Source organism: Taudactylus pleione, unplaced genomic scaffold (assembly GCF_031769625.1).
Source record: "Taudactylus pleione unplaced genomic scaffold, aTauple2 ptg000116l, whole genome shotgun sequence".
Taxonomy (NCBI): Eukaryota; Metazoa; Chordata; class Amphibia; order Anura; family Myobatrachidae; genus Taudactylus; species Taudactylus pleione.
In genome coordinates this window covers 23,387,594-23,402,867 of record NW_028284518.1, presented here as the reverse complement: position 1 = coordinate 23,402,867, position 15,274 = coordinate 23,387,594, and the positions used below count along the sequence as shown (strand labels likewise).

At 44.7% G+C, this 15,274-nt stretch overlaps 1 protein-coding gene across 2 annotated transcripts in view; it reads right to left on the bottom strand.

Annotated features, from left to right (window-relative positions):
• The window catches only part of KDSR (3-ketodihydrosphingosine reductase), a 71,783-nt gene that overhangs the window by 19,431 nt on the left and 37,078 nt on the right, over positions 1-15,274 (bottom strand). For both annotated transcript variants that reach the window (XM_088471736.1, XM_088471735.1), the window contains exons 7-8: positions 3,813-4,004; positions 2,355-2,438 (exon numbers count right to left, since the gene is read on the bottom strand). In XM_088471736.1, the coding sequence (XP_088327862.1) occupies positions 2,355-2,438; positions 3,813-4,004 (276 nt within the window). The remainder of the gene's footprint in view (positions 1-2,354; positions 2,439-3,812; positions 4,005-15,274) is intronic.

Genomic DNA, 15,274 nt, shown 5'->3' with positions numbered 1-15,274 from the left:
TGCACAGCCCATGCACATCATCCATTTTTTAAGAAATGTGTTCCATGGTATCAGTTTATGATAATCGGGGGCGTTTTGCAGTCTAGTTACTCTTCTACTCAATTTGTTTTCATGGCTGCCAGGGATAAATGTTGTGCTCCACTGTAATACTATATGATCCTAGCCATCATACATGAAAGTGAGTGGTTGCATATAGCAGTTATCTTCTTACCTGGTATTATACCTGTTGCTGTAGACTTAGGAGCAGTGCCCAAAGTCTCCTTTATACACATATCAATTTTAACATAATTAAAGGGTGTTATGTACAGTGGGGCAAAAAAGTATTTGGACAGCCACCGATTGTGCAAGTTGTTGCACTTTAAAAGATGAGAGAGGTCTGTAATTTCCATCATAGGAACACTTCAACTTTGAGAGACAGAATCAATACAAAAATTTCTGGAAATCACATTGTATGACTTGTAAACAATTTATTTGTATATTCTTTCTGAAAAAAAATATTTGGACAATCAAAAAGTTTAACTCAATACTTTGTAAAGTAACCTCGGTTGGCAATTACAGAGGTCAAACGTTTCCTGTAGTTCTTGACCAGGTTTGCACAAATTGCAGCAGGTATTTTGGCCCACTCTTCAATGCAGATCTTCTCTAGATGTGTCATGTTTTGGGGCTGTCGCCGGGCAACACGGACTTTCAACTCCCTCCACAGATTTTCTATTGGGTTGAGGTCTGGAGACTGGCTAGACCAATCCAGGACCTTGAAATGCCTCTTATGGAGCCACTCCTTAGTTGCCCGGGCGGTGTGTTTGGGGTCATTGTCATGCTGGAAGACCCAGCCACGTTGCATCTTCAATGCTCTTAGTGAGGGAAGGAGATTTTTCCCCAAAATGTCACGATACATGGCCCCATTCATCCTCTCCATAATACGGATCAGTCGTCCTGTCCCCTTTGCAGAAAAGCATCCCAAAAGCATGAGGTTTCTACCCCCATGCTTCACAGCGGGTATGGTGTTTTTGGGATGACACTCATCATTCTTCTCCCTCCAAACACGGCGTGTGGAGTTTATACCAAAAAGTTCTATTTTGGTCTCATCTGAGCACATGACATTCTCCCAATCCTCCTCTGGATCATCCAGATGGTCACGGGCAAACTTTAGACGGGCCTGGACATGTGCTGGCTTAAGCAGGGGGACCTTTCGGGCTCTGCAGGATTTAAATCCATGACGACGTAGTGTGTTACTAATGGTAACCTTTGTGACTGTGGTTCCAGCTCTCTTGAGGTCATTGACCAGGTCCCCCCGTGTAGTTCTGGGCTGATCCTTCACCGTTATCAAGATCATTCATACCCCACGAGGTGAGATCTTGCATGGAGCCCCTGGTCGAGGGAGATTGTCAGTGATCTTGTATTTCTTCCATTTTTTAATAATTGCGCCAACAGTTGATCTCTTCTCACCAAGCTGCTTGCCTATTGTCGAGTAGCTCATCCCAGCCTTGTGCAGGTCTCCAATTTTGTCCCTGGTGTCCTTAGACAACTCTCTGGTCTTGGCCATGGTGGATAGGTTGCAGTCTGACTGTTCGAGGGTGTGGACAGGTGTCTTTTATACAGTTAACCAGTTCAAACAGGTGCCATTAATACAGGTAACGAGTGGGGGATAGATGAGCTTCCTAAAGAAAAAGTAACAGGTCTGTGAAAGCCAGAATTCTTGCTGGTTGGTAGGTGTCCAAATATTTATTTTCCGCAAGAATATACAAATAAATTGTTTAAAAATCATACAATGTGATTTCTGGAATTTTATGATCCGCTTCTGTCTCTCACAGTTGAAGTGTACCTAGGATGGAAATTACAGACCTCTCTCATCTTTTAAAGTGCAACAATTTGCACAATCGGTGGCTGTCCAAATACTTTTTTGCCCCACTGTAGCTGTATAAAGTACTATACACCCCCTGATATAAGGCAGACTTACGACCAATATAATTTCTGTACCCAAACCACAGTAATAGTATATAGCTGCAGAATTGCTATATTTATGGAGCTGCTACTCAAATAAGCCCCTAGAACCACCAAGTAGCATCAATGTCTGTCATGGAGGAAATCATGATAATTGAACTGCAATAATAATTGCTATATGACCAATTCTTAATTATGAAGACCGTGTCCAGTAGCCGAACTTATAGATGGATGTGATAATTACACGACAGGCACTGAAGCTGCTGAGTAAAAGCAACACCCAGAAATAATTATTCCACAGAAATCTCAAAGAATTTTACATTATTCCAAAAGAAAGTGTCAGGGTCAATAAGACTTACAAAGTTTGGACTCATGAGCTTATTGTAACAAGGACAGATACATGCAAACCATACCTTTAATTTGTTCTCTTCAGCAAAACCAGGTGTGTCAGTATCAGGAGGATAAGCAACAGTCACATAAACGTTATATGGCTTTACCTAGCAACACAATTAAAGATATATCATTGGTAGTGGAAGCAAAGTAACACATTTATATAAAAAAATATTAAATCCCTGATTTGTAATAAATTTATAGTAATAAAAAGTATACAAATACATCCAAGTTCAACAATTCAAGTTTCAAACAAAACAATTTTTTTTTCTTTTTTCTACACCACACTCACTGGTTGCTAGATATAATGTTGACGTACACGGCAGTTCCCAGTTGACAATAATAATAAAAAAAAAAATAATAATAGTGCAAATAATAGTGCAAATCTGCAAGACTGCAAATTCAGTTGGACCAGACTCTGGATTTCAAACTAAAGAATTTGACCACTTTTGGATAACCATTGCTTTTTGACTAGGCTGCCCACTTGTAGTGCTTTTTGCTGGGGTCCACTATTACATACAGTATATGGTCCACTGCACTGACAGCGGGAAGAGGACAGAACTTCTATATGCAGAATGTATGTATGTACGTATGAACGTATGTATGTGGCAGGCCCTTGCCGCGAGTGATGTCCAATAAAACGGCACTTGCCTCCATAACAAGGACTTTGAAATTTGAATATTGACTGTGCTTCCATCTGAAATCTCGCAGCTAAACTGAGCAGAAGTCTAACCAAGGAAACGAGAAACCATGGAAGCGTGGAAGGACTAAATTAGTGTGGAGAGCTGCTTGGTAACGGGATTTCCACATTTGAACAACACATTACAGTTTTAAAAAACACTATATATAAAAAAGCAGACAGCTCATGTTGCATAGTGGTCAGCATTGCCGCCTCACAGTACTATTGTTAGGGGGGGGGGGGGGGGGTGTTTAAGTTTCTAGGTCCAGGGCTTCGGGCTGGGCGTTGATGAGTTAGTGAGTGAGGGAGTCAGTCAGGACACTTGATTCAACATACAGTATATTATATATATATATATATATATATATATATATATATGCGCGAGGAAGTGTGTGTGTGTGTCTGCCTCTTTGTCCTTTATGAACAGCCAGAGTTTTGTACCTAGCTCCACCAAATTAGACATGTCGCCTGTCGGACCGCTGGGTACACACGTCATTTAGTGTGTACCCAGCATTGATCTGAAGGCACAGGCTGATATGTACCAGTGGGGGCAGGCAGAGCTCCAATGGAAGAGCAGTGCGTCAATAAATGAATTGTCACACTGCACCTGCACTGACAGTTACTAATTTCCTCCAAGCACATTTTCATATGCCATGGTCTCCAATGTTGGTCTGCAATGTAAAACGTGAAGGCTGTGGATGTACTTCAAGGTCCATTCTCCAACCTGGGCAACACCGGGTATCCCAGCTAGTGTGTAAAATTCTCAAAGTGTTAGTAGTGTGTCGGTCTGCAGTTACTATACCTCCATTTGTAGAGCTTCTGCCAGGCCTCTGAGAGCAAATTTTGTTGGAGAATACGCAGTGTAACCAAACAATCCCAGCTGCCCTGCCTGTGACGAGACAAATACAATTCTTCCCATCCGTCTCTCCTTCATAGTTGAAATGACTGCACGACTGGGGTAAACACTGCCCAGATAATTCACCTCCATAAGTTTCTACAAAAGGAATGGTAAAAGAGAAAACTCCTGAACATCAACAAGTACTGTACAATATTTTACCTCTTGAGGTGTAAAATGAAATACATTTGGAAATGGGGACCATATGACCGGGACATGGGCTTAACCTTACGTCCAGCTTCAAATGAAAATAATATAGCTTTCACCTGCTGATGAGCAAAACATAAATTAAATTGCCAAATAGGTTCAGAAAATTGCACTTATGTTCAAAAGGTCTCCCAAGAAAATTGACGACATTCTACAAATTTATGTGAAAGAGAAGAAAAGTAAAGCACGATTACTAATGGTGGATTGTAAAACTAGGTGGAACTCCGTGTTGGCGATGCTTTTTCTCACTTTAAATACTTCCATTCAAAAAGTACTGATTGAAATTGTGTTACTGGATATGTTAAATCAATCTGCTTGCTGAAATAAGGGATGCACTGGTCTGACTTCAACAAAAGTAGCTTGCTGTGTCGGCAGGATGCAAATTGTGTATGGCAGATGCTGTTCTATTTTTCTTGAGACATGAGAAACTGTAGATGTACTTTTGCAAATAATATTCTTCATTCCATAAATTATGGAATAAGTTAAACGCAAAAAAAAAAACAATAAAAAAAAAAACCAAAAAAACAGCGGCTTGAAATATTTGCAGAATCCCAAATACAACGATTCAGAAGAATATAGGTCTCAGCTATTCAATACACAGAGGTGCAGCACACGGTTTCCAAAAAATAAGAGTTATGGTATAACATACCTTTGTTGACTATTTTTCTTCGAGGTCCATGGGGTCCACAGCCATTACGTTGGGGAATGAATCCCGGTCACCAAACAGTTAATGCAAACGAGTTCTCTGCTCCCAGGATGCACCGGGGTTCCTCCTCATATACCCCACCCCCTGCCTCAGGTAGCCAGTTCGTTACAAAGCTCAAGCAGGCAGCGACAAACAAAGGGTAAGAAAGAAAAGGACCCATACTCACGAGTTCAGACTCTGAAGAGAAGAACTACGGAAAAACCTCCCCCAGAACTACAGGTGCATCTGGGTGGGTGTCCTGTGGACCCCATGGACCTCAAAGAAAAAGAGTTAACAAGGTATGTTATACCATAACTCTTATTTTCTTCTTCGGGGTCCATGGGGTCCACAGCCATTACGTTGGGGATATCCCAAAGCACTAACCCTACGGGCGGGGACGCTCCTGACTCTCGGAAGAGAGGAGAATCATACGCCCAAAGGAGGCATCCTGAGAGGCAAAGGTGTCAAAGGAATAAAATTTGACAAAGGTATGGATGGAAGACCATGTGGCTGCTTTACATAATTGCTCAGCAGAAGCACCCCGGCGGGCCGCCCATGATGGACCTACCGCCCTAGTAGAATGTGCCGTCACTGAATCCGGCACCCGCATACCAGCCTGTGTATAAGCCAATGAAATTGCCATGCGAATCCATCTGGCCAGTGTCTGTTTACTGGCTGGCCAGCCACGCTTATGACAACCATAAAGCACAAAAAGTGAATCGGACTTCCTCCATTTGCTCGTGTGTTTAACATAAATTCTTAACGCACGGACCACATCCAGGCAAGCCTCACCTTGTGAGAGACTTGTGCCCTGAAATGCTGGAACTACTATTTCTTCATTAATATGAAATCTAGACACCACTTTCGGAAGGTAACCCTCCCTAGTACGTAGCACTGCTCTATCTTGATAAAATACCAAGAATGGCTCCCGGAAGGAAAGCGCAGCTAAATCCGACACTCTACGTGCAGATGCCATAGCAAGGAGGAATACCATCTTTGCTGTTAGCAACTTGATGTCTATTGAATTCAAAGGCTCGAACGGAGGAGCCTGTAAAACCTTCAGAACTAGAGTCAAGTCCCACGGAACAACCGGGGAAATGAAGGGAGGCTGAATCCTCAACACCCCCTGAAAAAAGGTCTTTATATCCAGTCTTTTATGTTGAAACCAGACTGAAAGAGCCGACACCTGTACCTTTAAAGAGGCCAGGCGGAGCCCTTTTTCCAGACCGCTTTGAAGAAAATCAAGCACTCTGGATATCAGGAACTTCTGTGGATCATACCCTTTCAGTTCACACCACTGAAAGAAAGTATGCCAAACCCTATAGTATATAGGGGCAGAGGATGGTTTCCGTGCCTTCAACATCGTCCGTATAACAGACTCGGAAAACCCCTTCTTCCTCAAGACGGAGGCCTCAAGAGCCATGCCGTCAGCGATAGCCGATGAAGATCCGGGTACCAGCAGGAACCCTGTAGCAACAGATCTGGTCTCAATGGCAGAGGCCATGGAGTGTCTATGGATAGAGACTGTAGATCTGTGAACCAGTGCCGTCTCGGCCATGCCGGAGCTATTAATATGACGGTGCTGCCCTCTTGTTTGATCTTTCTGACAACTCTGGGCAGAAGAGCAAACGGGGGAAACAGATATACCAGCTTGTAACGCCACTTTACTGTCAGTGCGTCTACAAACTCGGCTCTCGGATCTCTTGTCCAGGATCCATACCTGGGAACCTTGTTGTTCCTTCTTGATGCCATCAGATCTATTTCTGGTAGGCCCCACCTGTACACAAGGTTCCGAAAAACCTGTGGATGTAGGGCCCACTCCCCTGCATTTATCTCTTGCCGACTGAGAAAATCGGCCTCCCAATTCAGGATTCCTGGAATGAACACGGCAGATATCATGGGCAGATGAGTCTCTGCCCATACCAGGATCTTTGATAACTCTGCCAAGGCAGCCCGACTCCTTGTGCCCCCTTGATGACTTAGGTAGGCGACCGCGGTGCGATTGTCCGACTGTATCTGCACCGACCTGCCCTTTAGGTTTTCCTGAGCCTGCACTAAAGCTTTGAATATAGCTGTTAGTTCCAGGATGTTTATCGGTAGCCGGCTTTCCGCCACTGACCACTTTCCCTGGAAAGTGTGTGACCCCGTCATCGCCCCCCAACCTTGAAGACTGGCGTCTGTTTTGACTAATGTCCAATCCGGCATCCAAAAGGGGCGACCCTGCCTGAGATGCTTTGTCTGCAACCACCAGGTCAGGGACAACCGTACCTCTGGAGAGAGACGCAGCAGCTGAGACCTGATCGTGCGATGATCATTGTTCCAGCGAGACAGAACTAATTGCTGCAGTGGTCTGGAGTGGAATTGAGCGTATTCCACCATCCTGAAGGTGGCCACCATCGACCCCAGGACCTGCATGGCAACTAGAACGGATATCTGCCTGTTGCGAAGCAACCTGCGAATTCGTGATTGTAGGGCCAGGATCTTCTCCTCCGGCAGATATATTTTCTGCACCACGGAGTCCAATCTCGCTCCCAAATGACACATCTGTTGCACTGGACAGGGCGACGACTTTTGCCAGTTTATGATCCAGCCGTGACTGTACAGACATGATACTGTCAGCCTCAAATGATCATGTACCTGCTGTGGGGACTGCCCCAGCAATAGGAGGTCGTCCAAGCAAGGCAAAATCCTGACACCTTGGTGTCTGAGGCATGCCATCATCACCGCCATCACCTTGGTGAATACCCGAGGGGCTGCGGACAGGTCAAACGGCAGGGCCTGGAACTAAAAGTGTTCCTCCCCTACCGCAAAACGAAGACATTTTTGATGAGCCTGTGTGATTGGGATGTGAAGGTAGGCATCCTGTATATCTAGGGATACCATATAGTCCCCCTGTTCCATCGCCAACACAAGCGATCGCAATGTTTCCATCCTTAACCTGGGGGCTCAAACAAATTTGTTGAGCTCCCTCAGATTCAGAATAGGCCGGTATGACCTATTCGGTTTCTGAATCAAGAACAGATTGGAGTAAAACCCCTCTCGGAACTGAGGGCCTGATTCAGAGCCGGACGCAATTTACACTCTGGCTGCCCTATATGGAGGCTGAGGAGCAATCCACAATCACTGTGCCAGAGGACTGAACTAGCGTGTGGATTGGGGGAGGGGCCGCTGGGGAAGCGTACCTCCCCTATGCTGCTTGGACCGGCCCGGTAAACTGACCTGGCCGCCGCCACAAGCCCCGGCTGGTCAGGAACATCATATCCCGGCGGTCTAGGCTAGGAGACAAGCCGTATGCCTCCAGACTGCAGCGCGCCTCCGGCCAGTCTCACCGCCGGTGGTCGGACCGCCATGAGGTCCCGGCATCAGTGGCCGCCGCAACCACCTGCTTACCTGCCATCCCCTTGATCCGGTTGTGGTCCAGGGCCTGAGAGCCCCTGCTGAATCCCGTGCCATGGACCTGCCAAGGCTAGCGGTGCGGCGCCGGAGGAGATAGTTGCAGCGCGTAGCCGGTGCGCCTCAAATCAGGCGCGAGGCTGCTTCCAGGACAGCTCAGACCACCCGCTGAGATAGAGAGTAAACTCTCTCTTTTTTTTTTAGTACTCGTCTGCAGGACTGCTCTAGCAGTCCCACCGTCTATGTGGTGAAACACACCAAACAGGAAGAACTGGCTACCTGAGGCAGGGGGTGGGGTATATGAGGAGGAACCCTGATGCATCCTGGGAGCAGAGAACTCGTTTGCATTAACTGTTTGGTGACCAGGATTCATACCCCAACGTAATGGCTGTGGACCCCATGGACCCCGAAGAAGAAAGTTGGAAAATACAGGTATTAGTGCACATACTGTACACACTGACAGACAAAAGTTTATTTAAATCTATTAAAATGATTAAATGTATGTGCTCAAGCAAGTGAAATAAAGTTCAAACCAAAAAAGTGAAGAAAAATCCTTTAAATAAAAACTGTGAATTAAAATAAGAACCAAGGGGTCTCCTCAATTATTTGTCTGTTTATTATTTATTATTGTTTTCTTATAATCAACGCTATAAATAAATGCTGTTTACATTGCCACTTTATTTGCCATCCCAATCCTATACCATTATTCTGTTTATTACTGAGACTTGTCCTAATATCCAACAAGTCTGCAAAGAGATTACGGATATATTTTACAACAATCCCTGTTGTGAAGACAATTGCAACTATATAATAAAAATTACATTGTTGTTACCAGATGTATTGTTTTACTGCAACAATTACCTTTTCTTGTAGTAATTTTGTCTACCGATCACTAATATATATATATATATATATATATATATATATATATATATATATATATATATATTATCTATTCGTGATTTTTAGAGATCCAGGTAGGAAGTTTGCAGTAGCTAGATATACATCTATTCAGTTAAAGACAATTGTTATTCTTGTCATCTCCTACAAGTTCACATGGCTATGCTTATATACCTAAGGTATATTACATCCATATCCTTGTATCACAAATATAGTAAATTCACTCACAATCTTTATTGATCAGTAATCGTGATATGCTACATGGCTTAATTATAATGGATGGCTTTAAGTATAAAGTCACTGCCGCGGCTCAATTTTTATGAATGCCGCGATGTTGTCTGCTGCCTAATTACATCCAGGTCTGGATCTATAATAAGATATCATCACCATTTAATAACTGGTGATTCTTGTGAGTATATATTTAAACATGTTCGTACACATCTTTTTTGCGCAAAATGGTGCAAGACGCGTGGCGCAACCTACAGGGGGATGTAGTCTGCAATCCGGCGTGCAGACAGTCTTAATACCGGCGCCGAAATCCCGACAGATCGGGATCCCGGCACCAGTATCTCGACCGTCGGCATCCCGAAGGTAAGTATCGGGGTGCAGGGGGAGGGTAGCGATAGCTAGCGAGGTTAGGCACAAGGGGGAGGGTTAGGCACCAGGGAGAGAGGGTTAGGATTAGGGCACGGGGAGGGGGAAGTTAGGTTTAGGCACTAGGGGGGAGGTTAGGTTTAGGCACCGGGGAGTGGGTGTTAGGTTTAGGGTACGGGGAGGGGGAGGTTAGGTTTAGGCACTGGGGCGGGTGGAGGTAGGATTTACAAAAATACTCACCATTGACTCGTATGGCTGCCGGGATTCTGGCTGCCAAGATGCCGCTGTCAGTATTCCGACTAGCAGCACCCCGACAGCCGGAATATCATACCCAACCCCCTACAGGTATTTATTTCCATGCGGTAGACTCATCAATTTTGAGTTTTAGTATACATATAGCGTACTAGGGGCCTGATTCAGAGATAAACGCAACTGCAATTTGCACGCAGATCGAGCGATTATTTGCCATTGCGCATGGATCGCAGTGCGCGAAGGCAGCAGTGCGTCCTCTGTGCGTTCACGCAGACCACGGAAGCCCACTGTAGATTGATTGACAGGAAGTGACCGTTTGGGGGTGGAGACAGGGGGTGGTTTGCGAAATGCAGGCGTGCCTGGCCATTTGAACGCAGTTACGTGGGCGTTCATAAATTAGCCACTATAATTGCATACACAGCTCTGCGTGGCAGAAGAGCTCCCTGGCCTGCGTGTGGTCAGACCTTCCGCGAGGTAAAAATGGCTGCCGATGTACTTCGATGGTACCGAAGTAGGTATGCGTAGTTGTACACAGGTGAGAAGCCAGTAGTGGGCGTCTTTATGCTCGGGTGATCTTTGCTAACATTAGCATATTTTTGCAACTGTTTTGCGTATGGAGAAGCAGTTGCGGTCGCATTAGCGTACATCTCTGAATCAGGCCCTAGGTACTGTACTTAGGCCATGTATTTTGTAGCAAAGTAATTGATATGAAATCTCAGATTAAGAATACCGATCTATGACGCAGTCACCCACATCAGACCTGTCTTTTGCCCTTTTACCCTAGATGGTGTACTGTCCTCAATTGTGCTACTTAGATCGCTTATTGTGCGCTAGGATAAGTGCATAGGGCTATTTGGTACAATGTGCACCCATCTTTAGCTAGTCAAATAATAATAAGGAAACAAATAAAAAAAAATGTTGAGGATAACATTGTGCACAAATGAACCTGAGAAAACAGTATTAGAGATTCAGGAGGAAGAACAACAGCAGGAAAAAAAAACACAATGAGCCCCAGACACAGACTTGCTGTACATTAAAGCAAATGTTTCAACTTGAAATTGAAAAAGCAATGAAACCGACACAACTAGCAGCTCAATTTGCTGGAATAGTGGCGACAATAAAAACAAAGAAATGGCACTGTTCAAGTGAGGAGGAACTGGTACCAGTACCTATGGTCTATTCCGCCCACTAGTGTAGAGCTTCAATGTGCTTTTTCTGAAGCCGAATAGGTTAGTGATAAAGGGCCGGATTCAGAAGTGGGTGCTAACGCAGTCGCATTAGCATGTGTAGTGACGACACGCATGCGCAGTACAAAAAACATCGCACAACTGTGCAAACATTGGCACTGCATCCACCTTTGAATCAGGCCCACAATCCGAAGCGGATTCAGTGAGGACACCCTGCTTTTTTCTTAGGTTGTACTTTCAGCAGAGTAAAATGATTTTTGAAAATAGTTTAGGATATTGTAATTTGTATTACAGAAGTCTAGTAAACTAACTTCAACTTCCAAAGGATAGATTTAGGCTATTTTACTATTTTTCTTCTTTGGAGTTGCTCAAAAAATATAAATAAAGTCTAGAAAATACATAGTGGGTCAATACATAGTGCCTTTCATAAGAAAGGCAAAAACAAAGTACAGTAGAGTCTGTGGCACCATACAGAAATATACCTCTAACCAAATGAAAAGCTGCGTGAGGCAGAACATGGTGAGAACATCACCTATCAGAGAGTTGATAGTGTGGAATGAAAACAGTTCCATATTTGTTCTCAGATATAGACGGCAGATAAGAACCACTTGGCCCATCTAGTCTGCCCCATTTTTAAACATATTATTACCTCAACCCTTATTGATCCTTACTTATTCTGAAGGATATCCTTATGTCTATCCTATGCATGTTTAAATTGCTCTACTGTCTTAGCCTCTACCACCTCTGATGGGAGGCTATTCCACTTGCCAACTACCCTTTCTGTGAAGGATGGTGGGGTTTCGATAGAACTCTCTTTTCTGCATATTACACATTTTTGTTACCTAATATCACTAACTTTGGGCAATCTGAGGGCCCGATTCAGACCCGGTCGCAAGCGCTGAGCGCTCGCAACCGGATCGATGGTGTCCCAGAGCGCATGCGCACGACGGCATGAGCGAGACCCGGATAGCGACGGGCAATCCGTCGCTCCGGGTCTCGTACCAAAGGGGTAGATGTTGAGTGACAGCACGCCCCCTTTGGTGGGCGGGCCGGGGTAGTGGCTGGCCAAACGGAGGTGTTCCCATGTGAACGCCTCCATTTGGCGCCTCTGTTAGAGCCGAAATCTCTCTGGGGCTTGCGGCAACGAGACCCTACTACAAGGGTCTCGTCGCAAGCCTGATGGTCGCGATGGTCTTGACCATCGCGACCATCTTCCTGGCCGCTCGCTACCCACAGCTATGCGAGCGGCCAGGAGGCAGTTCTAAAAAAATAAAAAAATAGACCGGCCCTGATTCAGAGCGAGCACTCTGTCAGAGCGTCCGGCTCTGAATCAGGCCCAGTGTACCCAGAGAGGCTGATAATGACTTCTATGAGGAATGAGATCACTTATTTGTCGAGGTTTCTAAATACGTGTCCACATACATCTGTCCTCCGTGCACTACAAGTCACATTACACAACGCACGAGCTCCATGCGACATTACAGTGTCACAACCGCTTACACTGTAATGTAGCATTTTGCATGCAGATACAGCCTCAGTCGCACATAGAATAAAAGAAAGAAATAGTGCCTGCACTGTCAGCTCCTCCTCTGTGACAGGAGCCGAGCACTGCAGGAGAATGTCACACTGCAGCACCTGGCTCCTGTCACTGAGGAGGAGCCGACATTTTGGCATCGTAATATGAACCAGGATTTGTCAAGACAGAGTCACATGAATGTGTAAAAAAACCCAGTAAGGACAAATGTGGCAAAAAGTTTACCTCCAGAGAAGTGGGCATATACACACTGCTATCAGAGCGCCAAGTTGTGCCGCAAAACTATAGGCAATTACATTTGGAAGCTTAATATCCCCATTAGTGACAGGTTTCTGTAATTGAATTAAACTAATATGGGGACACTATTTCCGCCAGATAAATGAGCGAAAGAAGTTGTTGAAAAGTGGAGTATCAGATTTGTAAGGGATATAAGAGCTTAGGGAATTCGACTATCTTAAAAATGTTAGCGCTTCCCAAATAGGAGAGACAAAGACAACCCAACCCTCCAAATACCTACGCATGGCATGGATATAATAGTAATATTATAACTGTAAAGATTAGCCAGGTTTTTAGGTAACTGTGTGTCTAAGTAAGTTAGAGACCAAGATGTCCACTTCAGTGGAGTGTTTGCAAACCTGGAATTGTCAAAATTGACCTGGAAGCCGGAGACCAGTTGTTATTCTGCTATTTTCTCCATAAGGGGGTCTAGGTAAGTAGCAGGGCCAGAGATATAAAATAAAAGATCAGCAGCAAACACTTAGATTTTGATCAATTCTGTCCCTATTTAGATGCCCTGGAGTTCAGCCACTTCTGTAAAACTCTTAACATGTGATGTAAGAAGAGACTGCACAGAAAGGGGGAAAGAGGACAGCCCTGTCTGATACCACATGTCATTTTGAACTAGCAGCCACAAGAGCCGTTAATAAGCAATGAAGTAGAAAATGAAGTAGAAAGGGTAGTATAAAAATTTTAATAAGAGTTGAAAAGCCTGGTCCAAAGTCCCTAACCATTAATACTATGAATAAGAATGGCCAATGCAGTGTCAAAAGAATCTACACTCAGTAACATGTTAGAAGAACTAGGAGTCACAGAAGAAGCAGCCACTGTTGCTATAGCTGTACGAATGCCCCTGACCGAGTGACTGCCATGTACCCAAACTGATGGTTCGTCAGTAGCATTGGAAGAATGGTTTGCAAGCAATTTGCCATAATCTTTTCCAAGATTTAAAATCCACAATTTGAGATGGTAATTATGCGATAAGAATGTTGTTGGTGGTCCTTGTTGGGTTTAAGGAGTAGAATTGTGTGGGCCTGATTAAACGTCGGGTAATGGGGTTGTTGTTTATTAATTTTAAGAAACAAATCAAGTAACAGTGGGATCAATTCTATCTTAAGAAGTTTATAGTATTCTCACATGAGGCCTTTAGGCCAGGGGATTTATGAAGGTGTAAGTCAGAAACAGCGCTTACGATTACCTCAGTTATATCAGAATCAGTAGAGTTTTGTTGCAATTGTTTAAGTTTGGGGGGGGGGGGGGGTCAGAGTCAACAATTGTATTAAAAAGAGAGGAATTCAGGTCAGTTGCTGTGTAGGAATCGGTATGCATGACCGCTGGACCTCGGCCCGGTGGATGAAGATCCCGACTGAGGTTAGTAACTAGCCTAACCCTCCCCACTCCCCCCGTAACCCTTCCTTAGGGGTGCCTAATCCTAAGCTCCCCCCCTAGTGCCTAACCCTAACCTCCCCTCAGGGGTGCCTAAACCTAATCCCCCCCTCCCCGCACACAAATCCTATCCCTCCCGGGGGATGCCTAACCCTAACCTCCCCCCTGGTGTTACCTGATCCTAACCCCTCCCTTCCCCTAGCCTAACCATAACCCTCCCGGAGGGGGTCCCTAGCCCTAAGTCCCCCCGGGAGTCCCTAAACCTAACACCCACCCCAACAGCCATGAGCTCCCGACGCCCAGCTTACCTACGTTAGGTATGCCGTGCGTCGGGATTTTGGCTGTCTGTATTTTGACCGACGGCTTTCTGACTACATCCCGCTGTGTATAGTTCTCATGGTGGAAGTAAGAGGAGTTGAGGAAGAGCATGCCTTGATAGCCACAACATGGTTCTTACATCTGGACATCTTTGATCTTTGCAATGGTCATCAGAAGTTTTCTTGTTTTGGTTCCCATCTTTATTAATTATTTTTAGTGTAGTCCAATTTGGATTGTGCTTGGGATAATAGTAAAACAAAAAAACTTTTGTTTGGCTTGTTGATAGTGGAAAATAGAGGTCGCCAAGCGGTCAGAAGCAAATGAATTTTAAGACTATTACATTGCATTGAACAATAATAACAGGAAGCGGTATTGTTATCATGCTCACAGCGTATGTGGGCTACATAAAAAATTGTATCACCCCAAGGCTGCAATTCAATTGATTTAGATGCCACCTGCTGGGTGTCTATACAAATAGGTGCCCAATGGAGTAATTCAATGGTTTCTACGTTCGGGCACCCATTTGTATTTATCACAGCTACAGGCACCAGGTTTAACTGTGCACAGCACCTAAACTCGTCTAAAGAAATGGTTAGGGTGTCCAAAACGTGGTTTGGGCACCCAAACCGCCGTTAGG